Source organism: Nuphar pumila, chromosome 8 (assembly GCF_984573655.1).
Source record: "Nuphar pumila chromosome 8, dmNupPumi1.hap1.1, whole genome shotgun sequence".
In the NCBI taxonomy this organism is placed as follows: Eukaryota; Viridiplantae; Streptophyta; class Magnoliopsida; order Nymphaeales; family Nymphaeaceae; genus Nuphar; species Nuphar pumila.
This window is the reverse complement of record NC_143256.1, coordinates 117,068,538-117,095,573: the sequence shown is the minus strand read 5'-3', so window position 1 is coordinate 117,095,573 and position 27,036 is coordinate 117,068,538. Positions and strand designations below refer to the sequence as shown.

At 36.3% G+C, this 27,036-nt stretch overlaps 1 protein-coding gene across 1 annotated transcript; it reads left to right on the top strand.

Annotated features, from left to right (window-relative positions):
* On the top strand, positions 1-26,567 carry LOC149830358 (uncharacterized). Its single transcript, XM_090015435.1, has 9 exons — positions 1-103; positions 23,237-23,283; positions 23,387-23,551; positions 23,807-23,980; positions 24,061-24,153; positions 24,270-24,338; positions 25,738-25,944; positions 26,029-26,154; positions 26,418-26,567. The coding sequence occupies exons 1-9, from the start codon at positions 1-3 to the stop codon at positions 26,565-26,567; spliced, it is 1,134 nt and encodes a 377-aa protein (XP_089871561.1).
* The last annotated feature ends 469 nt before the right edge of the window (positions 26,568-27,036 follow it).

Below are 27,036 nucleotides of genomic sequence, written 5' to 3'. Positions count from 1 at the left end.
ATGGGGCTTAGACCATTTGACAGGCAGTCTAGGTTAGGTTTAAATCTCATGGTCATCACCCTCCTAGGTAAGCTGAAGCTTGATGACTCCCTGGGGTCGAAGGGTAAGCCCTTAGAGTTTTATGCTGACATGGACAGAGAACAAAGTTCGGGAGGATGGAGAGGGTGTTGCGTGTACACCCCCAAAACATGCACTGTAGCTACAATGCATGTTTCGGGGTCCCCACTGAGCACCGCGTGGCGCTCAGTGGGGTGTACGGGGGAACCGTACACCGCCGTACATCACTGAGGTGCTCAGTGGGGACCCAGGAACATGCACTGTAGCTAGTGTTCCTGGGGGGAACATATAACCTGCCCGCGGGAGGATGAGCTAGTGCGGCAAGGTCTCTGCACCTAAGGCAGTTTCTTCGAGTAAAAAAAAAAAACGTTGCTCTCTGTGTAACACTTTTCAACATGGAAACAAGCAAAGGCGTTAGCCAGTAGGGTTTGACTTGTTTTAGTGATTCACAACAGTAATTTTTGTTGCTTTCCGGTGTGTCCCATTCAGAGCTATCCGTAGGTTTGGTGTGGTATGGATCCGGCCAAACCCTGTCAATACAAGACCTAAACCTAACCCTTTTCAAATGGAGGATAGTGCTGTCCTTGTTTAGCTGATGTACAAGCAGGGCTGCCAAACGAGTTGGATGAACCCAACAGAGGGTCTTCAAAGCTTGGCTCGTTCTTGTGATGAGCTGAGCTAGACTGAGCTTGAGCTCATGTCAAGCCTGAGTTAAATGAGCAAAACTGGCTCATTAACAAAAATAGCATATATTTTTAAAGTGAAATTAATAGAAATTGGACTCCAAACCAATGTTGTCAGTATCGGTATTGGGCCTGAATTGTTTGCACCGATAAGTGAATTGTTCTGTATCTGGCCAAAAATAATAAAAAATTATTATGTGTCAATCATAACGTGACACGTGTTAAAATATTAAAATAATATTAAAAATATTTTTTGGTATTTTTTTTATATTTATTCAAAAACAGCCTAAATACATTGTTCCAGAGCTTAATAGAAAGGATTTGAACTCTAAATGCATTACTTGCAAGCCCAACACGTCAACCATTGACCCTTTATGATATATAAAAATATTACCTGACGAGTCTATATGAGCCAAGCCAGCTGAACACTCGTTATTCGTACTCAACTTGCCGAGCCTATTTCATCTATTTACAGGTTGAACACGAGCCAAGCTTTGAGCCGCTCATCTCATCTCTCATCCCTACCTACAGGGGTATTTTTGAAAATAAAATCAGGTGATCAAGGCAATCACTAGGGTGTCAACGAGTTGGATTTGGTTTGGACGCAAGTAGGACCAAACCCGGATCTGATTTGAGGTGCTGGTACCGGGCCCAGATATGGGTGTAGTCGGACCCACCATAAGAGAAAACATACCCCTGTACTATAAGGATTGCATGAGCCAGACCCGTAAAATAATAATTTTTATCTTTTGTACATTAAAAAATTACGGATCTTAATTAGAACTCAGGTCGGGCTCGGATATGATATGAAATTTCACAAATTAACCATACGTAGGGCTGTCAATGGGTCGGGTTTGGTTCAGACCCAGGTGAAACCAGACTTGGACCCAATTGTGGGTATGGTATTGGGTCCAGACCCAGGTCTAATTGGGTCCATTATAAGAGAAACCGTACATGGACCTGATAAGGACTACATGAACCAGTCTTGGGCCATACCCTGTAAAATAATATTTTTTTTATGATTTTTAGATTGAAAAATTGGGGGTCTTAATCGGAACTCGAGCAGGGCCCTGGTCTGGTATAAAATTTCATAAATTATACCCGGTTTCATGTATTAATCGGACCTTTGGGTCTTCTTATTTATTACCATATCTGGACCCTATAGTGTTTGGTTCGGGTAAACCCGACCCGTTGACCTACCTTGAATGGTTGGATCTGGATTTATAACATTTGATCAAAGCATGGATCTAAGCTAGGTAATGGCAGAAGGCACAGGTAAATTAGCTGGTCCAAACCCCTTACAAACCAGAATCCGGATCGGGTGCAATATGATTGCAGGAAAATTTGTGCATTGAGCACTCAATCGCCCTCCATCAGGTCTTGGTACCAGGGGTGGCAAAATCTGACACGCCCCCCAACCCGACCCGCTTCTTAGCCAGGTTTGGGTTTGGCTTAAACAGGTTCATGTCGTAAACGGGTCGACCCACCTAACCCGTTTATTAAACGAGTCGGGTTCGTGTTAGGGGTATGCCAACCCGCCAACCCAGCTAACCCGTTTAATAAACAGGCTAGGTGGTAGGGTCAACCCAATTAGTCAAACCTGACCCACCAACCCATTTATCCGTTTACCCGAACCTGACCCGCCAACCCATTTACCCGACCCGACCCGTTTATTAAACGGGTTAACCGTATCGTATCGGGTTACCCGTTTAATAAACGGGTCAGGTTCATGTTGAGGTATGCTGACCCGCCAACCCACAGACTCGACCCGCCAACCCGACACGATTGCCACCCCTATTTGGTACCATACCTGACAGACAAGACCTGTCCCAAGAGAGGAGGGTGATCAGTATTTGTCCAATTATATCGCACCTGATCTTTTCACTCAAAACCGTATGCCTATCATATAACAAAGAGCGTTTTATTTGAGAACAATTATTCCCCAAAAATTGAAGGGAGTACATGTTGCATTTAATGCGCTGGCATGGTTGCCTAGGATGTTCATTAAAAGAGGCACACACTTTAAGACTATCAAAATTGTCAGAACCAGTTTCTGAATCGAACGTTTTTTCAAAAAAAAATAAAAATAAAAATGAATGGGTCTGAATAGTTGAATCGAAGGTAATGGTATAAAATTTATCTAATAAAACAATGAACCCATTTTTATGGTTTTTTTTTCTTAAATTTCATCATACTGACGTGATCTATATGATTGGTTTTATAGAATCAAAGTCGATGCATAATAAAAGATCTTTTAAAGCTTAAAAATCAATAACTCATAATTTTAGTAAGTATTCAAAAATTGAAAAATCTTATTTTTTTTTATCAAAAATACATCATCCAACCGTCAATTCTTAGCAAATTGACCACACTACTCCATCTACAGGGTTGAGTGCTAAATGAAACATGCTAATGGATTTTTGGTATTTTTTTTTTGAAATTCTGACCCTAAAGATGTTTTCAACGTGATTGATTTACTAAAAATCGATCATGCAATTTGGATGAAAAAGGTAATTGGAGCCTAAAAAATTTATTAAAAATTGTACACTTGATTTTTGAAACCTTATAAAAACTTATTCATGCATCAAAATCATATGCTCTAAGAAGTGATTATTATAAAAACAAGCATATAGATCACATTTGTACAACCATAATTAAAAAAAAATGAAAATCCAATAGTATGTTTCATTTAGCACTATACCTATTTATAGGTTTTCGTTATATATATATATATATATATATATATATATATATATATATATATATATATATATATATATATATATAGAGAGAGAGAGAGAGAGAGAGAGAGAGAGAGAGAGTAATGGGTCCGTGCTAAACCAATTTGGTGCTAAACTGCGTGCTAAATGGGGTTTCCAGGCTTTTTCCATTTTACTATGAAATTGATTTTAGAGGAATTTCAAGCATTTGATTCCAACATATTGGTGGGTTTTTATAAAGTTTGAAAAATCAAGGGTTCAAAATCTTTGTAAATTTTAGAGGCTCCGAACATCATTTTTTTTATCGAAAACACATGATCCAGGTATGAATTCTTAGTAAATCGACTATGCCCAACACATTTATGGGGCTAAAACCGCATAAAAAGCACTAGAGAAGCCCAAAAAACCCATTTAGCATGCTGTTTAGCACCAAGTTGGTTTAGCATGGACCCATTACTCTCTCTCTCTTTCTCTCTCTCTCTCTATATATATATATTAGGTGATAAAATTTTCTAATGCCGACACTAGGTACAAATTAAACTTCTTTTTTCATCAAACAAATCATATAGATCTCTTAGTGGGAATCGACTTTTGAATCACCTGATTAAAACACTAGGAATGTTTGTATAAGACTTTAAAAATCAATGGCCTACAATGTGTGATACTTTTCAGGGTCATAAAATTATACTTTTTTCATCGACAAAACATGATTCAAAATCTGGTTCCTATTATTTGGAACATGTTGAACACATCTATGATGTCCGAAAATAACCTAAGCTTATGACTTTTAAAGCCCATGTGATGCCAACACACCATTATAAAATGTTTTCCATATATGTATACAAAGGAGATCCAATCAAAGGAATTTACAAACTGTTCAAACTATTAAAAATCATAGTTAAAAACTTTTTTTTGGCAAATTTGACCACAGGGATGTGATCTTCATGATAAAAAAAGCCTAAGAAATGATTCTCATTGAGAACCTTTTTTGATGCATAGATTGAATTTTTATGATCTAAAAGACTTCAAAAATTTCAAACTGGTAATTTTTAGTAGATTATAAAATCCTATGTGCACATCAAAAATTTTTTTTACAAGAGCCGGTTCATAGATCTTTTACCGTGAAAATTGTCTATATAGTCATATTTGCCCATAAAACACCTTTTAAACCAATTTTTGAAAGTGGTTTGGACAGTTTGTGCCTTACTTTAGTTGGACGGTCCTCTAATATATATATATATATATATATATATATATATATATATATATATATATATATATATATATATATATATATATATATAAAGAGAGAGAGAGAGAGCCGAAACAAGATTTCAACATAGCCAGAGAAAGGGTCAACAAAGTTGAACCCAAAGAAAACAAAAGTAGAAAAACAAAAACAAAACAGAATCAATCAGGAGCCAAACAAGCGAAAAAAATGGCTTATGCAGAAACTGCAAAACCAATAAAATTCGAAGGTAGCAAAGTGACAATAAGAGGAAACGTTAGATCTGAAAGATAATATGTAGAATCGCGTAAATGTCCATTAGGATTTTCTGAGCAAGATGATTAATGTCGATCAAAGATTCTTGAAAAAGGACATCGTTGTGTGCCATTCAAACGAACCACCAAGTCGTAAACAACCATGGCCTCCAAATTAACTGCCACCGCTTATTGCGCCGAAGGCAGACCAGACCCAAGATGAGGTATAGCGCAAAAGACTTTTCCATAACTAGGTCCTCCGGGTGCCTCCAAGTCCTACGAAAAATTTTCACAAAGGTAGGGCAAGACCAGAAGAGGTGGAGCAAGGATTCTTCAGCAGCATGACAAAGCACACACCAGCTCGGAAGCTGGAAGCTCCACCTCTTTAAGGTAGAGTAAATTTGGATCTTATCGTACAAGATTAACCAAGCCAGAACCCAAGAACGGGGTGAAGGGTCTTTCGCCCAGAGCACATATTCGGGCAACTAGATCGCCTCCAGGAAAAGCAACAATATATAGACTTTGCTGGTCAGGAACTTTTCGGTAGGAGCAATAGCCCAATGCACCTAATTACCAATATCGGCAGGATCCTCAAAATTGTCACTGAAGAACGCTAAAGCCGACAACTAAGACTTACGCAGATGGGAAAACGCTCTACGTTGCGAGCATAGGAAAAATGAAAGGAGAGAGAGAAGGCAATTTGGGCATCATTACAGTTGAATTGGCCGATTCGATACTGGTTCCAAATCAGCCCCAAAAGTGATTGGAAATGGGGCCAATCAGATTCGGTTTTGATAACATTGAGTCTGGGGGGTGGGATGATCATGTGCGTGGGGCTAAGTTTTGTGATCTTCTTGTTGGTTACAATTTCTGCAAATTGCCTTGATGGTGCTAAGTTTTGTCTCTCTTAGTAAAGGCATGCATGCTTGTTCAGACACTTCTTGGAGAAGCATCTCTTCTTTGAAACATGTGCCATCTAGAGATGCATCTCTCCCCCTTAATCTTTGTTCCAAATCCATTTGTGATCTCTAAAATCTGGTACACGATGATCTTTCTCTCTCTCTCATGCATGAGCTACTTTCTGAAAACTTGTACGTTATAAAATTTGACTAAAGGGGATGATTGGGATTGTTGGCTCTATCTATTTGAGAATATTGTCATGTAGCGGGGGTGGGATGATCATGTGCGTGGGGCAACCATATCCCAAAGAAATTGCAACTTCATAATGCCTCCGAATGGTTACCAATAGACACAGACGTTCTGAGCCACAGGATAATTCTATATCCATTATGCTGATGTTTCATCTTTATCTATATCTTGAGGGTGGTACCAACCGGGGGCTGGGCTTGTTTGGTAGGAGCTGTTAGTGTAAGTTACCTTGTGTTGAGACGTTGCAAGTTCAAATGTCAATGATATGATGTATAACTGGTAGGAGTGTCAACAGGTCGGGTTTACTCAGACTCGACCCGGACCAAACTGTATATTGTCTAGGTATGGTGACAAATAAGAAGACCTGATTAAGACTCAGGTCCAGACCCGAAGGTCTAATTAATACATGGACCCTGGTCTAATTAATACATGGACCCTGGTACAGTTTGTGAAATTTTATATCAGACCCAGGCCCAACCCGAGTTCCAAATAAGACTCGTAAATTTTTGATGTAAAAATGATAAAATATACTATTTTACCGGGTATGGTCTAGATCTGGTTCATGTAGTTCTTATTGAGTCTGGGTATGGTTTCCCTTATAGCAGACCTGATTAGACTCGGGTTTGGACCGGATACCATACCCAAAAATCTGGCCTAAGTCCGATTTCATCTGGGTCCAAACCAAACTGCCCATAAGGTCTGGGCTCATTTAGTAGGGTGACTTGTGAATGTAATCAAGTTGATGAGACATCACAAGTCTGAAACCCATAGGAGCATCAAAACAAAGTGTACTCCCCGGTGGGCAGGGGGGACCTCAAGAGTTGTACCAACTAGAGGCTAGAAAATGTGTGGTCACACCCAGGCGGTTCTAGCAAAAAAAAAAAAAAGGGTTTTAAGAAGAAGGGTGGAATGAGATAACTGCATGGTTGAATCACACTATCATAAGGAAGGAGTTTTGGGTTCAAATCAGGAGAGGACTATCGCCAGCTTACTTGTAAAACAAAGATGTTTCAGAAGCATAAAAGAGATTCATAGTTTCGCGCTTTTGAAGCGAGTTTCTTGGTAATCTAACTTCAAAGATGTTTCAAAAGCATAAAAGAGATTCATAGTTTCGCGCTTTTGAAGCGAGTTTCTTGGTAATCTAGCTTTAGAGAGCTTTTAATAACTAAAATTTTAGCATATGAAACAACACTGCAACACAAACAGTTGGCCTAGAGTTAAGTGCACATGGTAATAAAATCATCTTTTTAACTGCATATATGTCTGAATTAACAGAACTGATATACATTTGCTCTGGATCTACTGCTTGGGTCACTTCCCTATCATATGCCGCTGATATGGACTGCACTAAATACGTTTCATATGCTTGGTCATTTTCAGTCCAACTGGTCTTCAGGTCCCATGCCATGTAAAAACAGAAACCCAAAAGCATGAGTCCCATTCATGGAGGAACAGCTTTATTGGCAGCCTGCCATGCATCTAGGCAAGATCCACCAGAATAGTGGTACCAAGGGAATCTATCTTGTGCTTTTTAGGGGTGTCTACTCCAAAGAGGGAAGGGAACACTCAAGTGATGAAATCCATTGAGAGGTGTAAGGGTGTCAACTGGTCGGGTTTACTTAGACCCGACCCATACCAAACCCTATAGGGTCTGGGCATGTGATAAATAAGATCTGATTAAGACCCAAGTCCGGACCCGAATGTCCCGATTAATACATGGATCCGGGTATAGTTTGTGAAATTTTGTACCAGACCTGAGTTTTGATTAAGACCCACAATTTTTCATTGTAAAAATGATAAAAAATATTATTTTACCGGGTATGGCCCGAGTCTGATTCATGTAGTTCTTGCCGGATCTGAGTATGGTTTCTCTTATGGTGGGTCTGATTAGAGTCGCGTCCCGACCCGATACCATACCAAAAAATAGAGTCCAGGTCTGGTTTCACCTGGATTCGAACCAAACCCTGACACCCCTAGGTGTAAGGCAGTAAGAGAGAGGCCCAGGCTTGCTTACCCTTCAAGAAGCCAAAAATATATGCTTCCTTTGTTAAACATGAGAGCAGATCCAGTACCCGACCAAGTACATTTGCAACTTATTCGGCCCAATGAACGGAAGCCACACATCAATTGATAGACGTCTCCTGCATAGTGAGTCGATGCATGGGGCATCCAGTGATTGGATTGAGTACCTTGCAATGTATTTAGTTCATCATCAGATCTTGCTCGTTAAACATAGAACACTATAGTATATCACTACAAGAAAAATGTTAATTAGCGATGGAAATTTGCGATGGATTTTTTCCGTCGCAAATTAGCGACAGATTAGCTAGAGAAAACTTTCTTAATGAATCTGTCGCTAAGTAGCGATGGATTAGCGATGAAAGTTGTTTCATCGCTAATCCGTCGCTAATGAGCGACGAATTAACGACAACAATTATTTCGTCGCTAATTCTCAATACAAGAAAAACATTTTAGCGAGGGATTTAGCGAGGGAATTTTTCCGTCGCTAATCTGTCGCTAATTTTTGATTTAAACCGAGCGCAAAATTTTCCCTCTCTCCTCGTTTGAAATTTGAATCGATCGTGCTCGATTTAAACCGAGCGACGTCGGAGAGCTTATTGGAGAGCATGTACATGAGAGTGGAGGACGACGATGCCGGAGGACAGTCGGCGATCGCTGGAGGACGTCGACGCCGGTTCACGGAGGACGACAACGCCGATTCACGGAAGACGGCGACGTCGGAGGACAGCGACACCGGAGGACGGTCGACAATCGCTGGATGATGTCGGTGCCGGTTCATGAATGACAACAACGTCGGTTCACGGAGGACGATGACGGCGGAGGACGGTCGACGATCGCTGGAGGACGTCGGCGCCGGTTCACGGAGGACGATGACGCCGGTCCACGGAGGATGACGGCGACGCCGGTTCACGGAAGATGACGGTGCCAGTTCATGGAGGACGGCGACGCCGGAGAGCACCGGTTCATGGAGGACGGCGACGCCGGTTCGCGATGAGGCAGAGCGATCGTTCTGTGCATGCAATGCCTGTCGGGTGCGGTATAAGTCCGGCTTAGTGCTGCCGGAATACCGCCCGACAAGGATCATTTTTTTTTTTAAAATTTAGCGACAGATTAGCGACGGATAATGTCCGTCGCTAATCTGTCACAAATTAGCGACGAAATTAACGACAGATAATTTTTTCCGCTAATTAGCGAGCAAAAATTCGCGATGGCCTCTATCCATCGCTAATCCACGGTTTTCTTGTAGGGTATGCTTTCAGACGGAAACTTGGCAAAATAAAAGGAACTTTGCCAAATGTTCACTTTTCCATAGGGTTGCATATTGGTCATAGCACTCATGACCTGGGTCCAAAATGGTTCAAACCATATTGTTGGTTCCGGAACAAATCTATTGGAATCTGGGTTTGGTTCCAACCAAATCAAAGTTGGACTCAGTTAAGCCAATATGGTTGTATCTGGGTTGGATTCGGACTAACCCAACTCATTTTAACCTTTTCACATAAAATCAACATGTTCTACCCATTTTCAGCAGATTCAGTACCACAGGGACTCAATCATAACTGAACCTAGGATTTTACTGCAAGATTAGAGCTGGATCTGGATGCATTGGCCAATAGTTGCATACAGACCCAACCCATATCCAAACCATGCGATTTCAATTCTCTTCTCCCCTCAAAAAAGGATAATTTACTAATGGGCACCTAATGTACTAATGGGCACCTAATTTACTGTAAATTTATTCTTGGCCACCTGGGTTTTCAAAATATTTATAGAAACCACACCTTTTCAAAATCAAAAAATGATTGTATTAAAATGATCTTTTTATCCTTAGCCCAAGCGAATTTCTACCAGCAAACTTTCTTTCAAGTATGAGAATATGTGAATTTCCTTTCAAATATACAATTTTTCTAAATTTTCTTTCAAATATGATAATATGCAATTTTTTACGAACATTCCTACATGTGTAAGAATATTCACAAATGTGAGAGTATTTAGTAAAAGAAGGTTCACATATTTTGGAGACATTCACAACTAAAAAGTAAAATCATTTTTACTCACGTATATATAGAGTGAGTGGTAGCTGCTTACCACTCACTTGTCAAGATGTTAGTGAACTTGCACATGCTAAAAAGCATCGCTAGAGGCTTTTGGTGCTTTTGAAGCAACACTAAATACTTTAGTACTTTTGAAGTGCTGCTAAAAGGTTTTTTTGCCTTTAATGACACTTTTACAAATACCAAGAGGCCTTTTACTTAACATGTCCGCATTCACAAATACAATATGACATTTGCAACAATGAGTTGCAAAGGTCTCCAAAATGTGTGAGCCTTCTTTTACGAAAATAGCATAAAGGACACAAAAAATGTTAGGGCATGGGTGTGCGAAGGTCAAGACATTCACAAATGTGAAAGTATTTAGTTAAAAGGAGGTTTGTTTTGAGGACCTTCACAATTTATGAATGAGAATGCCCTCAAAATGTGCTTCTTCTTTTAATAAAATTGTATAAGGAACAAAGGCCAGAGGACATTCACATGTACCTATGTATATATTCTGTTTTGTTATGTTTTTAGGATGAATATTACATATTTAGAAAAAAATCACATATTTGAAACAAAAATGCATATTTAAAAGAAAAAACTAATATTTGAGAAAAAAATTGCATATTTAAGAAAAAATTCACATATTTGAAAAAAATTCTCATATTCTCATATATTTGGGATAAAATTTGCATATCTGAAAAAATTCTTTTGTGCATAAAGTAAAAAAATCCTTTTACAGCTGAAAATTTAAGAATTTGAATATCAGACCGATTTCAAAAATTGCAGGGCATTTTAAGAAATGCATAATTTTCCGTTTCAAACTGCTCAGTTTCACCCCTTAAAAATTTTAGTCTCGTAGTACTTGGCCAGATGTAGCCAAGAGACAGTTTCATCAGAGGGTTCTTCCGTCAAGCTCATGCCCTCAAACACAAGGCAATCAATAGATTAGATCTCGATCAGACTGAGAAGTTTTATCCACACAATGCCATTAACACAAATTAAAACGGCTAAAAGAAAGCTGGATACGTTATTCTTGGATAATTTATTATTAGAAAACTATATAAGTAGAATGACATGGGAATAATTTAACAAGTCGGAAATAACGGGCAGTTATGAGTCAGACCATGGTTTATACCAATTTGAATCTGAATTCCAAAAAAATAGATTCAAATCCAGATCTAGATCCAAATGACATCTCATGAGGTAGAGTTGTACCCAAACCAAATTATGTAAGTATCCAGGAAAAAATGGAATTGAGTTTTTTTTTGGCATAAATTGAATTTGACCTAATGCAAACACAAATCAAGCAAACAATTACGATCTTGTTCAGAATCTGAAAAAGCCTGGTAACAAATATGAATGCAATCTGACCACAACTTTTGGATCTTATTTCAAATTCTCATACAAGACCAAGGTGTCTTTTTTTTAGAGAAATACAAGACCAATGTGTCTGATCCAACGGAACTCAATCCATTTTGCACCCTCGTATTAGAGATAAGGGTGTCAACAGGTGCGGTTTACAAGGACCCGATCCGTAACAAACCCTATAGAGTCCGGGTATGGTGATAAATAAAAAGATCCGGGTCCAAACCTAAAAGTCCGATTAATACATGGAGCTGGATATAGTTTGTAAAATTTTATACCAGACCCGGGCCCAACCCGAGTTCCGATTAAGACCCACAAATTTTCGATGTAAAAATGATACAAAATTATTATTTTACCCGGTAAAAACAAGGTCTGGTTCATCTAGTTCTTATCAAGAATGGGTATGGTTTCTGTTATGGTGGGTCCGATTAAACCTGAGTCCACACTTGAAAATCGGAGCCAGGTCTGGTTCGGAACAAAACCCGACCCATTGACACCCCTAATTAGAGACTCCTGACATAGGGAGGCCTTATAATTGAAACTAAAGGACAACCATGCTTAGCAAGCACATCAAACTTGATAAACTACCATCGCAAATGAAATGAGAAATTAAGCCTTCGAACTTCACGCAAGTACCTCTTAGGCAGTTTTTTTTGAAAGGCAAGCTGGGGTTAGGCATATCCCTACAAGTTATACAACTATACCATTGGGTTTTGAACCTGCAACATCCCAACACAAGGTGACGTGCACTAGCTGCTCCTACCAGACAAGCGGAGCCCCCGTTGGTAGTACCTCTGAGGCAGTTGCTTACAAAAGAATGACTACAAGGCATTAGCAGGCATCTTAACTATGCTATCCAGTTGCGTCTATAGCTCATGAGAGCACATAATCAACATGGGTTGGATCCAAATGCTTTCAGTACCGTTTAAAAGGAGAAAGTCTTCCTGATTGGGTCTGGGTATCTGGCCTTTGCTAGGATGTTTGGGATTCAGACAAACCATTTATAAATTTACATATTGTGTAATACAACTACAACCCCATAAAGTTAGTCAGAAGATACTAACAATAAGCATTTTATACAGATCATCCAAGCCCGTATGCATGGTTCCTGTGCTGTTGGTAGATGATGCTTGTGAAAACAAGAATCAGGTGAACACTCCAAACCATCAGCATGCATGAAAAGATTGTAGTTTATCAAAGTGCAGCTCAGCATGTAGAGCAGTCAGTGTGCCAGTTGCACTAAATTACCTGCCACTCCAGGTATTGGTGCCAATCTTGCTTGTTAAACCACAACAATCTTCAGACGTACTTATGGCTGGTAAATGAGCCGAACGAACCGAACAGGGCATGTTCGGGCTCCGCTCGTTTACTAGTGGATTGAGCTCGTGGCTCGGCTCATGTTCATCTCAAGCTCGAGCTCGTTCCTGAATGAGATGAGCCGAACACGAGCTGGCTCATGTAAAAACATTCCATGTTATTTATACATAATATATACTTTTTATATATTATACTTGAGAATATATATAACTTTTTTATAAATTACACTTAATAGTCCATATTTTATGTATATATTTTTCATTCAACTTATATTTTATGCATTCTTCATTTTATATATTACACAAAATATATTATATATATATACATATATTTTATCTATATGAGCACTATCAAGCCGAGCTGAACACCTTGTGTTTAGGCTCGACTCATTTAAGCTAAATGAGCTGCTCGTGGTCCGGCTTGCCAACTATACGAACTGATCATGAACGATTTCGTGACCAGCCGAATCGAGCAGAGTTACGAGCTGCTCTGTTCGTTTACTAGCCCTACATACAGCCTTCAAACAGTTGCTCTGTAGCTTTCTGCAGATAAACAGCCAATAAAATGAGCCCGCTGATCAAATCCAAGGATGCTGTCGCCGTTTTTAGTTGAACTGATCTGTGACAAGATGCTTCATGCATGGGATCGGATGAGATAGCTGGATGGAATATCATGGTCATGACTGAAGGGTCTCAGGTTTGAATTCCATGAAGTTATTTCCTAGCTTGCCAATGCAGATATAAATAAATAAATAACATGCAGTTTTACCACTAACTGTTACAACTGTACAAAAGGTAAAGGTTCACGACTGAGAACTCTGATAGATAGTAAAAACTTCACCTATTGTAAGTGCAGTTCCATTAGAAAAAGCAGGATTGTTCTGAAAATTTTCTAATATATGAAACCTGGCACTCTGAGCAGTCTCATATTAACCAATTTACCTGATGTTTATTATCCTTGCCCTTCACAGCTAGGGCACACCTTGCAGCTACATGACTCAAGCTTCTGAGAAACCATTATCAATGAAGATTCCTGTAAAAATAGCATGTCCAGTCATATTAGCAGGAAACCTTGGCCATTAATTATTGTGAACAGATTCACAGGGTTTGTCAAGGAAAAGTTAAGGCTACAATCTATCAGTTATGATCAGGAAAAAGACAGTTTCATAAACTTCACCATGCATCACCGAGGTATATATTTTTAACCTTAAGATGATCAGTTAAAAAAACCACAGTTTGCGGGATTAATAAAAAGAATATGAGTGATTTATAAAAAGATGTGCGACTCATCAGCTATTTCTGAAACAACTTAACATTTCAGTAATTACACTCAGCTACCTCCTTTTATTAATTGTGTTTCAAAGACACTTGATCGTAGAATCATGTAGTTGACTTTTGTTTATTCAAGGAAAGCGCCCTCATTTTGTTTAATGAAAGACCATATAATTACATGAGCTGTTCTATAAAAAAGGTCAAATTTGACATTTTGTACCTCATACCTCATGTGGGTATCTGAAATGCATTCAGATAAAGTAGGCAGTTGAATGTCAGAGCCCAAAGATTAGCCAGCCTTTTGTAAATAGTAAAATAGCAAAGTACTCAAAGAATAAATAGAACGTGGTAATTGGATCATGACCCTTAATTCATATGAGGCCCAATAACTTGTATCATGGTTTTGATCAACCATCCAGGTTGTTTGTGTAATGAAAGAGGAAAAATACAAATAGGTGTCTCTTATGAGCTTACAAGAGTACAAGAACACAATGACCACTTATAGGTCTATAAAAAAGAGTATTCACATAAGCCACTTATGAGCTGCAATCACTCAAAAATAATGGATCTTATTGGGAGAATGGGTGCTTGATAAAGCAACACATCAAAAGGAAAGCAACCCTATATACACAAAGGAGAGCCAATCTCCCAAGAGCTATATTTGGGCAATGACAATATTGCTCGTTGCAAAAACAGAATTTATAAAACAAAAAAAATAAAGGAAACAGAAAATATACAAAGACACAAGTGCCCCTAGTGGGTACAACCTATAAAGTGACAAGACTAAAATACCCCTATTACTCATTACTTATTACAATGACATGAATATATATCATATATATTTAATTATTTATATGTATATGCTATGTATGTATATACCTAAATGATCATATACATGCATGTATGATACAACTTAACATTCTTCCTCAAACTTACGGTGTGATCACTGAAAGTTTTTCAAGTAAGAAGTCAATCCGAGAAGATAAAAGTGCTTTTGTGAAGAAGTTAGTTAGCTGAAATTCCGATGTTACACAAGGCAAAATAAGTCTTCTTAAGGTATTCTTCACGAACATAGCGACAATCTATCTCAATGAGATTAGTATGTTCATGGAATGTATGAATAAGTGTCCATTAAAGACACTTCAATCACAACCCACAAAAGGGCATAATTGAGAGAACTCAAAAGAGAAAATAATAAAATTTATTTCATTCACATGAAATGCTTAAAAAGTATTGATACAAGGAGAGGGAAAACACCTCTATTTATGTACATTAAGAGAGGGAGATAGATGTGCTTAAAGGAGGCTCAAGAGAGTCGCTGAAGCTAGTCCAACGACTCTAATTGTAGCCATTAGACTAGCTCCAACAGCTATTTCAAAACTAGTCAAATGCTTGACTAGTTTTGAGTCTACTTTAATATGAACTAGACTAGCCTAAAAATATAAATAAAGAAAAAAAGAAAAAAAAATAAAAAAATTTATTATATATAATATAATATATAATAAAATATATTATATTATATATAATTATATACACTTTTTAACAAACACTTAATTTGTTGTCACAACACAACCTTAAAGGTGATTGCATATGCACACCTATGTCCTCCATTAATCTTCTCAACCACACGATTTCAGATGTCGTGGTGGTCATGATGGGATATTCAGCTTCTGTTGAAGATAGAGACACATGTTATTTCTTGCATTTTTAGGACACTAACGAATTGCCTATAAATACATAGAAATAGGTAGTTGAGCATCTATCATTAGGGTCTCCTCTTTTTTAAGTGAAGATCCTTTCCATGTGGAATTTCATATTCTGGTGGAGGGTCCATAGGTAGTTGAGCATCTATCATTAGGGTCTCATCTTTTTTAATTGAAGAACCTTTCCTGGTGGAATTTCATATTATGGTGGAGGGTCCATATAAACATTTTTCTTCAATTCTACATTTAAGAAGATATTTTTAACATCCATTTGATAAATAAGTCAGTTTTTAATAGCAGCTATAGTAATGAGGGTTCTAACTGGAGTCATTTTGGCTAATGAGGCAAAGTTTTGTTATAACCAATTCCGTATTCTTGTGAAGTACCAAGTCAAAGTTTCATCATAATCAATTCTATATTCTTGTGAATAACCTTTGATTTCTAACATAGTTTTATATTGTTATAAAGAGCCATCACATTTGATTTTAACCTTATACACTACCTATAACCTATGCTAAAGCATCAAGCTCAATGTTCATGTCAGCTATCCATATTAAAGGAAAAAAGACTCATAAGACACAAATTTATCTGAAAGTTTAGTTTCCGTAGTGGATCTTCTAAAGGAACTAGATTTCAAGGATTCAAAATTAAAATATTTTTCTAAAGCACTAGGCTAACTGTCTGTTCATGGCTATCTACTGCATGGTTCTCATCACCAGAAGTATGTAACTGAGGTTTTTCATTCATAATATCAATGCATAAAATATCTTCTTTATCTTTAAGAAGCAATTAAAAAAGAAATGAATAATTAATAGTTTTCTTAGGCACATGATCAAAAAAACTTTCTCATTCTAAAAAGGTCACATTTTGAGATATATAGAGTTTATCATTTTTGAGATTATAACATTTAAAACCTTTGCGTTTCTCTATATCCAAGAAAGACACACAAAAAAGCTCTAGGAGATAATTTGACATTTTTGGTGGTAAGAAAAACACATTTGCAACCAAAGGTTCTTAATCTAGAGTAATCAAGAAGAATTTTATAAAGTTTTTCAACAGGTGAGATGTTTTGAAGCTTGACAGAGGGCATTCTATTTAGAAGATAGACAACAATAACTATAGCTTCGGCCCAAAATTCTTAGGAACATTTTTCAAAATGAGGAGAGTTCTAGTAGTTTCTATAATATATCTATGTTTTCTTTCAACCAATTCATTTTGTTGAGGAGTGTAAGCACAAGATCTTTGATGTATATTTTCATTTAGATCTAAATATTTTTAAAATCATTTGACTTCAATTCTCCCCCTTTATCAGAGCGAAGAATAGAAACATTAGTTTTAAATATGTTTTGGACTAAGTTGTGAAAGGTTTTAAAATTTTCAAACACTTTATTTTTATGCCTAAAGAAATAAATGCAAATATACTGAGAATAATCATCAACAAATATCACATAATAAGCATAGCCACCCTTAAATACAATTGGTGTTGGACCCCATACATTCGAATGTATTAATTCAAGTGGTTTAGAAACAAAAAAAGTTCTTTAATCAAAGGAAATAAACTTCATTTTACCAAGAATACAATCAGTGCAATAAAAAATTTTATTACAAAATTTCCTCAATATTGAATAATTTAGATATGCTAGGATGACCTAGCTTTTGATGCCACAAAAAAAGGTCCAATTCTTATACATTCTAACAAAAAGTATTTTAAGGAATGATCAATCGATCCATATAATAAAGGTCTCCGCTATGGCCTTCCCCAATCTACATCCTCGACTGGAGATTCAGCACCAAACATTGGTTTGATGAAAAAAGTATTTTACAACTATGATTAGCTATTTGAGAAATGAAAAGAATATTCAAATTGAGTTTTGGAACAAATCTAATTTTAAGTATAAAAAATTGAAAGAATTTTTCAAAACACCAATCCCTGTGATATCAAAAGAAGTACCATCCGTAGTAAAAATATTATATCTACTTAAATTATTTCTACATTTGGAGAGTAAAGAACTATTGAGAGCCATATGAAAAGAAGCACTAAAGTCCAAAAGCCAAAAAATGTTACCAGAAGAAAAAGAATAGGAGACTGCAACACCCATAATGGATGAGGCTCAATCCTTAAAAAGTGGTTTAGGGCCTCCATTAGTTGGGATAATGACATGTTTTCAATGGATTTTGAATTCCTATTGGTCTCATGCTTATCCAATTGTGATGCATCTATACTCGCTGCTCTTCGCTCATCTTTTCCTTTAAAATTGAGGCAATAAGTCTTAATGTGCCCCAATTTGCCATAATTATGGAAAATAATCTTCTTTCTCCCTTCATTGCTATATTGCCTCCCAAAGTTAGATATGGTAAAATAAGGTGACTTATAGTGTTGGTATTGGCTCCGAGCCTTGATACGACTAACACATTATCTTTGGGTCCCTTAGGATCCAACATGGATTTCAACCTAGTTTCCTCCATACATACTTTGGCTAATACTTCATGAAGGGGTGAAAGCTCATCTTTCTCAGGATGAGTGATGGTGACAATTACATTCTCGAATTTCGATCTAAGACTTTGCACAAATCAAAAAAATTATTCTTCCAAGATTTGTTTCTTTCTTAGGCGAGCATCATTAGGTGTGTCCCAAATGGGCTCATATTTAGTCATTTGGTTCCAAGGTCACTTTAAAGCTCCATAATACTCGCATACACTTTTGTCACCTTGTGTGCATTATGAATATTGTTACGTATCTCCCATTTATGAATGATATCTTTTTGAGTATATGTTTGCTTGATAAAGGTCTAAGCTTCATCCGCTCTTTCACACTCTAGGATATTCTCGTATGGTTATGTAATGAAATGAGCTCCAAGATCATCAACAATGAACACTTCAAGGAGCTCCAACCAAATATAAAAAATGGACACTCTTAAGAACCAAGAGAAGCTCATACATGAATACCCAAAAAAGGGTATTTAGCACCAAGAGAAAAATGAATATTATTGATAATAAATCACACCAGAAAAACTACCACATTTGGAGGGGGCAACACCCCATATATATACACAATAGAGAATAAGAGAGAGTCATTGGGCTCTAACGGTTCTAAATAGAGCCGTTGGAAGCCCAACGACTCTATTTATTTGACTTTAGTCAAACCTTTGACTAGTCAAATACAATCCAAAAAAGTCCAAAAAAATAAAAATAGGAAAAGGAAAAAATGCCTATACAAATAATACTAAAAAGAAAAACAAGAAAATAAAAAATATCTTGTAATACATTATTTAAGACTCTCCCTCAAACTTATAGTTGGATAACTGAAAGTTTGTCTAAGAGAAAGTGAAATCTAGGAGCTGCGAGAGGTTTGATAAAGAAATTTGTCAATTGATATTACGAAGAAACATAAAGAGGATCAATAGTGCCGTATAAAAATTTCTCTCATACATAGTGACAGTCTATCTTAATGTACTTGGTTTATTCGTGGAATATCTGGTTGTTAGCAATGTAAATAGAACTTTTGTTGTCGCAACATAGTTGTGATGCCCCTGTACTCTGAACACCCATGTCATGCAACAACCTCCTTAGCCAAACTACTTCTATAGTGGTTGTAGTCATGGCTATTTATTCTGCTTTAGTTGATGAGAAATAGACTTTTTGTTGCTTCTTGCACCTCTAAGAAATTAATGATTCACTTAAAAATACATAGAAACCAGTAGTTGGGTGTCAGTTATTTTGATCTCCTCCTCAATTTGCATCCGTATAAGCAATTAAATCTAAGGAGAAAAAAACAAACAAGAAAAGTTCTCTAAAAAGAGAGGTTTTAATATATCTAATAATACGTAAAGCAGCTCCCATATGAACAGTGGTAGGAGCATGCTGAAATTGACTTGCTATGTGAATGACATGCATAATGTCAGGTCATGTAATGGAGAGATAAGACAGTGCCCCGACAAGTTGTCTATAAGGTGTTGGATTTTCAAGTGGTTCTCCATCACCAATCTTTATTTTGACATTTACAACTTCGGGAGTGTTGACCCTTTTCTCATCGGAGATACCAAACCTATCAACAATATCTAGAGCAAACTTAGAGTGAGTCAGCAAATATCCTCTAGAAGAATAAACAACTTCTATACCAATAATTTTTTTAAAAAAAACCAAATCACTTATTTGAAAGTGTTTTTTGATTTTTTTTTTAATATTTTCAACTCCATGTTTATCACTTCCAGTGATGATCATGTCGTCGACATAGAGGAGAAGCATAATAATACCTGCATCAGAAATCTTAACAAACAAAACTGTATCAGTAAAACAAGATTAAAAACCAAAATCGAGCATAACTTGACTAAATTTGTCATAATAAGCTTTGGGGGCATATTTAAGACCAAGCCTTATTTAAACAAAGAGCCTTTTCTTTGAGAATATTAATACCAAGTGGTGGTTCCATGTACACTTCTTCAACTAAGCTTTCATTAAAAATGCATTTTTGACATTCATTTGATATATAGGCTATTTCTTTATAGAGGCAAGAGCCGCTAAGGTCCTAACTATGGTCATTCTAGCGAATGGAACAAAAGTCTCTTCATAGTCTATTCTATATTATTAAAAATATCCCTTGGCAACTAATCTGGCTTTATACCTTTCAAGAGTCTCATTACTCTTGGTTTTAACTTTGTATACCTATCGATAACCTATAGGTTTTTTGCTTGGTGAAATATCTTGAATAGTCCAGGTATTCATCTTTCTAAGGCATTTAATTCTGCTATCATTGCTTCCACCCATTCAGAGTGTTCCTTTACTGCAACATAGTTAAAAGGTTCTATGTAAGAATGTATTAGTGCGATGTAGGCTTGATGCTTAGGTGAAAAAGACTTATAAAACACAAATTTTTTAGAAACTTTTGACACTCTAGATGACTTTCTCGTTTGTATTTCTTCCTGTTCTTCATTACTAGTATATTTTTTGAGAACACATGTTTGCTCTAAATTACCCCGCCTAGAGTATTGAATACAATCTTGCTTATCACGAATTGACTCTGTACTTATCATGTTATCTTGATCTTCTTGGCTTTCATCAATATCACACTCATCAATCTTTAGAACTAAATCCAATAAAAAAGAATACTCATCTATTTTCTTAGGGTTTTCACTTTAAAAAAACTTTTCTTTTTAAAAAAGATATATTTTTTGACACATATAACTTTTTAGTTTTAAAATCAAAACATCTATAGCCTTCTTGATAATTTGTGTATCCTAGAAAAATACAAGGAATATCATGAGAGAGTTTATCATTTTTGTCAGAAAAAACAAAAATACTTGCATAAAAAAACTCTTAACCTCGAATAATCTAGAATTTGTTTGAAAAGTTTTTCAACAGAAAATATATTTTTCAAAGAAGAGGATAACATTTTGTTAATAAGGTAAACTACAGTTAGAGTTGCTTCAGCCCAAAAAACTTTAGGTACTTGATTTGTAATAAGTAGAGTTTTTGTTGTCTTTATAATATGCTTATTCTTTCTTTCAGCTAAACCATTTTGTTGAGATGTATAGGGACATGATCTTTGATATGTGATACCATATAAATTTAAATAATCTTTAAATTTTTTAGACAAAAAATCTCTCCCTGAATCAGTGCGAAAGATAAAAATATCATTCTTGAATTGATTTTTGATTAGGTTATGAAATATTTGAAAGTGTGCAAAAACTTCAGATTTGTGTTTAAGAAAATAGATTAAAGTATGTCTTGTAAAATAATCCACAAAAATTACATAATACATAAAGTCACCTTTTGATATAACAAGTGCGAGTCCCCACACATCCGAATGCTTAACTCAAGTGGTCGTGAAGAGACAAAGGTTTTTTCTTGAAAAGGTAATCTATTCATTTTACCAAGAATATAATTTTTACATGTAAAGTTTTCAAATTTGAAAAAAATTTTCATCTTTGAAAAAAATTGGATCTTGTATAGGATGACCAAGTCTCTTATGCCATAGATCCAAATATACTTTCTGAACATTACAACACAATGTATTCTTGGGTATTTCAAAAAAATTCATGTAGTATAAGCCTCCTTCTATATGGCCTTCCTCAGTCAGCTTTTCTGATTGGCGATCCTGTACTTGACAACCACAAAAGGAGAAAGAAACATTACATCCATGGTCAGATAATTAAGAAATAGATAAAAGGTTTAGGTTAAGTTTAGGAATATATCTAATTTATAAAATACAAAATCTTTTTGAGTTTTGAGAAATATTTTCAAAACTTCTTATTCCTTTTATCTCAAGAGCTGTTCCATCAACGGTAAAAACATTTGACCCACTTGAGTTATGATATTCAGATAACATATCAATATTTGGTGTCATATACAAATACCACAAAAGGCTTACGATACCATAAACACAACGTGCACATGCACAAGTCAACCATGGGATAATATAAGGTGCCAACATTGGCAATACCATGCATTAAAGAGCAAAAGCAAGAATAAAATAAATAACATTTTATTCATAATATATTCACAGAGTTAGAATGCTTTTGAAGAGTATTTGAGAACAAAAGAGGGGTTCACCCTTATTTATACACAAGAGGTAATCTCAAATAGAGTTGTTGAACTGTTTCAACAGCTCTATTGACTAGTCAACTCTATGTTGACTAATCCAAAAAGAACCCAAGAGCATTATTTGGTCTTTGACTAAATAGTCCTTATAAAAACAGAGAAGAACAAAATAAAATAAAAGAACTAAAGTACTCCTAATAGGCACAACCTATTACAATGTTGTAAAATGATGAAAATACCCTTAGAGGGTATTACCTATTACATCATTATAAATAAAATATATATATATATATATATATATATATATGAATATATGTACAATATGACACACACACACACACACACACACACACACACACACACACACACACATATATATATATATACAACTTCACACTGCACATACATAACACAGAGAAAAACAGAAACACAAACATGCATGCTCTTAAGCATACATGCATGCTTATGCTGATACACTCACCTGAATGATATTGTCACTTTATGGTTATGTGCGTACATCTGTATGTAAGTTCTGTTAACCATTTAGATCACACATATAGCATGTTTCCTATTGGATCTCACTTCTAACATCTATGAAACATAGGTACAATGTGTGCAATTAGTAATACTGTCCTATGCATGCCATGTCATCGACGCCTTGCACTTCATATATCCTTCTAATGTCTCAGCATAGTGTGTAAACATATTTTTGTGATTGCTTGCCTTTCTGGGAAAATCTCATGGACCTTTTCACAATAAAAACCTCCACCTGAGTAGTTGCTCATTTTGATTCCTGCTTGTTTAGCCTAGCTATTGAAGATCATGGTTGTCAATTAGATTTTGTGATTTTCAATATAATCTTGCTTCATGATTATGCTTCCACTGTGACAGATATAGGCTTCTTCTGCTATGCTGTTATCTTGTATCATGTTATCTATGTAGGTCAATGTCACTGATTAACTTAACGTGGTTCAGAATTACTCCCACATATATCAATCTCTGTTCAGTATATTACTTGAACTTTGTGATAACTTGGTGCAGTCAGCTATTGTTTCTAATGAGTGTTTTCTTCTTGAAGAAACTATGAGAATTTTGTGGGTCAACATTTGGTTCAAAATTACTGCGATATCTGTATTACTTAAAACTTTGTGGTTACTTGGTGCAGTCAGCTATTATATTGATGAATGTTTTTCTCTTGAAAAAACTGTGAGAATTTTGTGGATCAACATCCAGCAATTCCTAGAAGCTTAGGTTTCTGAGGCATGCTATCTGTAATTATATCTGAATTTTAAGGTTGTGCATGCCAATAGGCCTCCTAAAAGATTTGCATAAAATACTTCTATAGACTAGATATAATCTTTTACATGTGAATAATTGATAAAATTGCTTAATCCAATTTCATTTATTCATAGATATTTCAATTTATTTATATAAATAGCTTTCTGTGAGTGGTCATGACAGGTTGGTGTGATGCTAGAAAGAGTTGAAGTCCCTCATAGTTTTGTGGATAAAGAAATGAAGCAGAAAATAAAACTGATGCCAGAGCAATCCCAACCAGTAATCCCTACAGGCCCAGACCCTAAGTGGAGGTACATGTGGAGGATCGGGCCACATCCGCCTCAGACTCACTTTCAGGTGCACTTCCTTTTCTCTGCTGAAAAAGTTTCAAACTACATTCATAGTATTATTTGATCATTATTATTGTTTATATTTAGGAATTAAACTCAGAACCTGTTATACCTGAAGGTTTTCCTGAGGGGAAAGACACTATGGATTCTTGGGGATACAAAATGATATCTGCAATTGAAGTAAATAACTCTTGCTTGAAATTATCAATTATTCTTATAATGACCTTCAGTGTCAATGAGCATAAAGTTTTTTTTTAACTTTGATGATAATGCCACATCATTGCTCTCTTCAATAGGTTGTTTCTGAAATGGCAGCACTTGGATTTGGGCTTCCGAAGGATTTATTCACTTCTTTAATGAATCAGGTAACTTTTGATACTATAGGATTTCTGTCAATGTGATATTTCAATTTTTGGTTACATCCAATAAAGTTCCCAATTGCACTTTAATTTCAGCGAGGTCATATACTGAAAACACTATTTTGCGTTCTGTGCTTTCTTGGCAACTCTGGTATTTCTTGAGCATATCTTTGCACAAGATGTTAATTCTCTTGGGGAGACTAAATATAGCCAATTTATATAAAGAGTGGAAAGGAAAAAGTCCTGGCTTGACCAACTCAAGTTGAGAACCTGTGTGTAAATTATTTACATGATTCAAGTCCATGAAAGCACCAAAATGGAGCAAATAAACATTTTATGATTTTTCAGTTCTAGATTTTTGCTTGACACTATCTCAAACTTTTCATTAAGTGGCATACAGGTGACTTCAACCATTTTTGTGCCTCATTTAAGTTGTATTATATGATGAACCAACAAATGGACTAAAGGAAATCATAGTCAGGTGTGATACAATATAAAGGGACCCAGTACTGTGATGTTGAGAAAGATTAAGCATATGCCATGAAATTTTTTATGAGAAAGGCGTATATAATCAGGTGTCACTGATAAGTGTTCAATACTTCTCAAGAAAGCTTACACATATCTCGTGATATGTATTATGGCAAAAAGTAGTATGTACAACTGATGACTTTCCAGAGCTGGAATCTCTGAGAGACAATCATAAAGCCTTGCAATATGCTTCCTAGGCCGTGGTTTCCATCTAAAAGATGCATGTTGCTATCCCCTTGCTATGGATTGAAAAAAGAATCTCCTTTCTATGCAAAACAACTAAAGATGTTCTGAAAATGAAGTTCAATGCCAACTGATGAGCAGTACCATTTGATGAATTTGTTTTTTGGATATAATTTAGGTTCTTGCACACAGTTGCGAGTAAATAGTTCAGAATCTTCATTTTGTCATGGTTATATGGACTGTACTATTAATTTAATAGAAAGGAAATATGCATGTCAAGGCATATATTGTTGCATGTTTTCTCTTCTTTCCGTTCCTTTTCTTTTTCCTAGGATACAGTTTCAAGTTTCTACATGTTGACTTTTAGTTTTCTCTTCTCCATGCCAGCCTGTGAACCTAAATTTTTTATGATCATGAAGCATCACGAGTTTCCATCATGCCAACAACAAATGTTGCAAAGGTTTTTGTCCAAATGCATGTCACTAAAGAATTATAACACATTCTGAGTTTCACTTTTAATGCTTTTCATCTACTTCATATTTGTATCTCCATCTTTTCTTGTCCAATGATGAATAATTTACTGCCTAATAGTTTGTCATGATTAAGGTAAAATCAGATTCTTCTCTTTTTAAAACCTTTTGTTCATGATTATTCCACAGTTTGCTAAGTTATCATTTTGTTTCCTACATATCAGGGGCCTCATCTGCTTGCTCCAACAGGAAGTAACCTTCAAAAATATGGCAAAGAAGGAACAGTGTTTGCTGGATACCACTATGACTTTAACTTCTTGACAATTCATGGATGGAGAAGGTTTCCCGGCCTAAACGTCTGGTTAAAAAATGGCCAGAAAATCGAAGTAAAAGTCCCTGTTGGATGCCTCTTGATTCAGACAGGAAAAGAGGTAAGTTCGATCTCCAATTTGATGCACATGCAGATTAATATACACATAGATAAGAGCACTGTTCTGTTTTGTGTCCTTTTTCAGATTGAATGGCTGACAGGAGGAGAATGTATTGCTGGCATGCATGAGGTTGTGGTAAGTAAAAGGACCATTGCTGCTATCAAATCTGCACAACAGGAGAATCGTAGTTTGTGGAGAGTTTCATCAACAGTAAGTGGACTAATCATAAATCTCATGCCATCGCATTTTACAGTATGTTTATAAGGACTTTTTATGAAGATCTGACCTGCCGCCAGTCCTTGAATATGGTGTGATGCCCATCAAATTGCAAGTTGGGCAGTCAGATCATAAGATAACGATAATTTCCACAGTATTTTCCTTGTTGGAAAATATTGGGTGCCTATGGAACTCGGCCAGCTCAAATATTAATCTCATCTTCCTTTCCTAATTTTCCTTCCTGTTGCTGTTCACAGTTGTTTGCACATGTTGCGTCTGATGCTGTGCTGAAGCCCTTGGGCCACTTCGCAGATTCACTACTTTCTAGCAAGTATCCAGCTGTTTATGCAGGGGACTTTGTTGAGCAACAGTTGGCAGAAATAAATTTGAAAGGAAAGGGAGAATAAGAGATGAAAGTGGTATAATGCTGGTTAAGTGGGATTTATTACTGATAGGCCAGGACCAAGGTACTCTTACTCTTGAGCTAAAAAATCTGGTATGCAAATGACCCTTTTTTGTAGTAAGAGCTAGAAAACAAGTGATTTGATGAAAACTTTGTGACATCAAGATGTCATCCAATAAAGCAGGTACTGTCACTATTGGTGCATGCTCTTGGTGACCTCGTCTTCTGAGATAAGTGTTTGATATGGATCTCTTGTATCCTAACTCTTGTCATTTTCTTGTTTCTGATCGCTATTTAATAAAGAAAGCAGAACAATGCAACAGTTGATATTCTCTGCTCCGCATGGGTTATGTCATCATAAGGAGTTTCATGGGTGTTAATGTGTTGTGAGTAGCTTGTGGAAGATGATCTGGGTATTTTGGAACAGTAGGATTGCTGTTCTTGGAATTCCAAGCTCATGTGTCTAATATCTT

Bases quoted from the DNA above. Each gene is read 5' to 3' on its own strand.
- LOC149830358 (XM_090015435.1), top strand. From the start codon at position 1: ATGGGGCTTAGACCATTTGACAGGCAGTCTAGGTTAGGTTTAAATCTC. The intron at 104-23,236 runs GTAAGCCCTTAG...CCACTGTGACAG, and splicing joins TGACTCCCTGGGGTCGAAGG to ATATAGGCTTCTTCTGCTAT. The intron at 23,284-23,386 runs GTAGGTCAATGT...AACTTGGTGCAG, and splicing joins TCTTGTATCATGTTATCTAT to TCAGCTATTGTTTCTAATGA.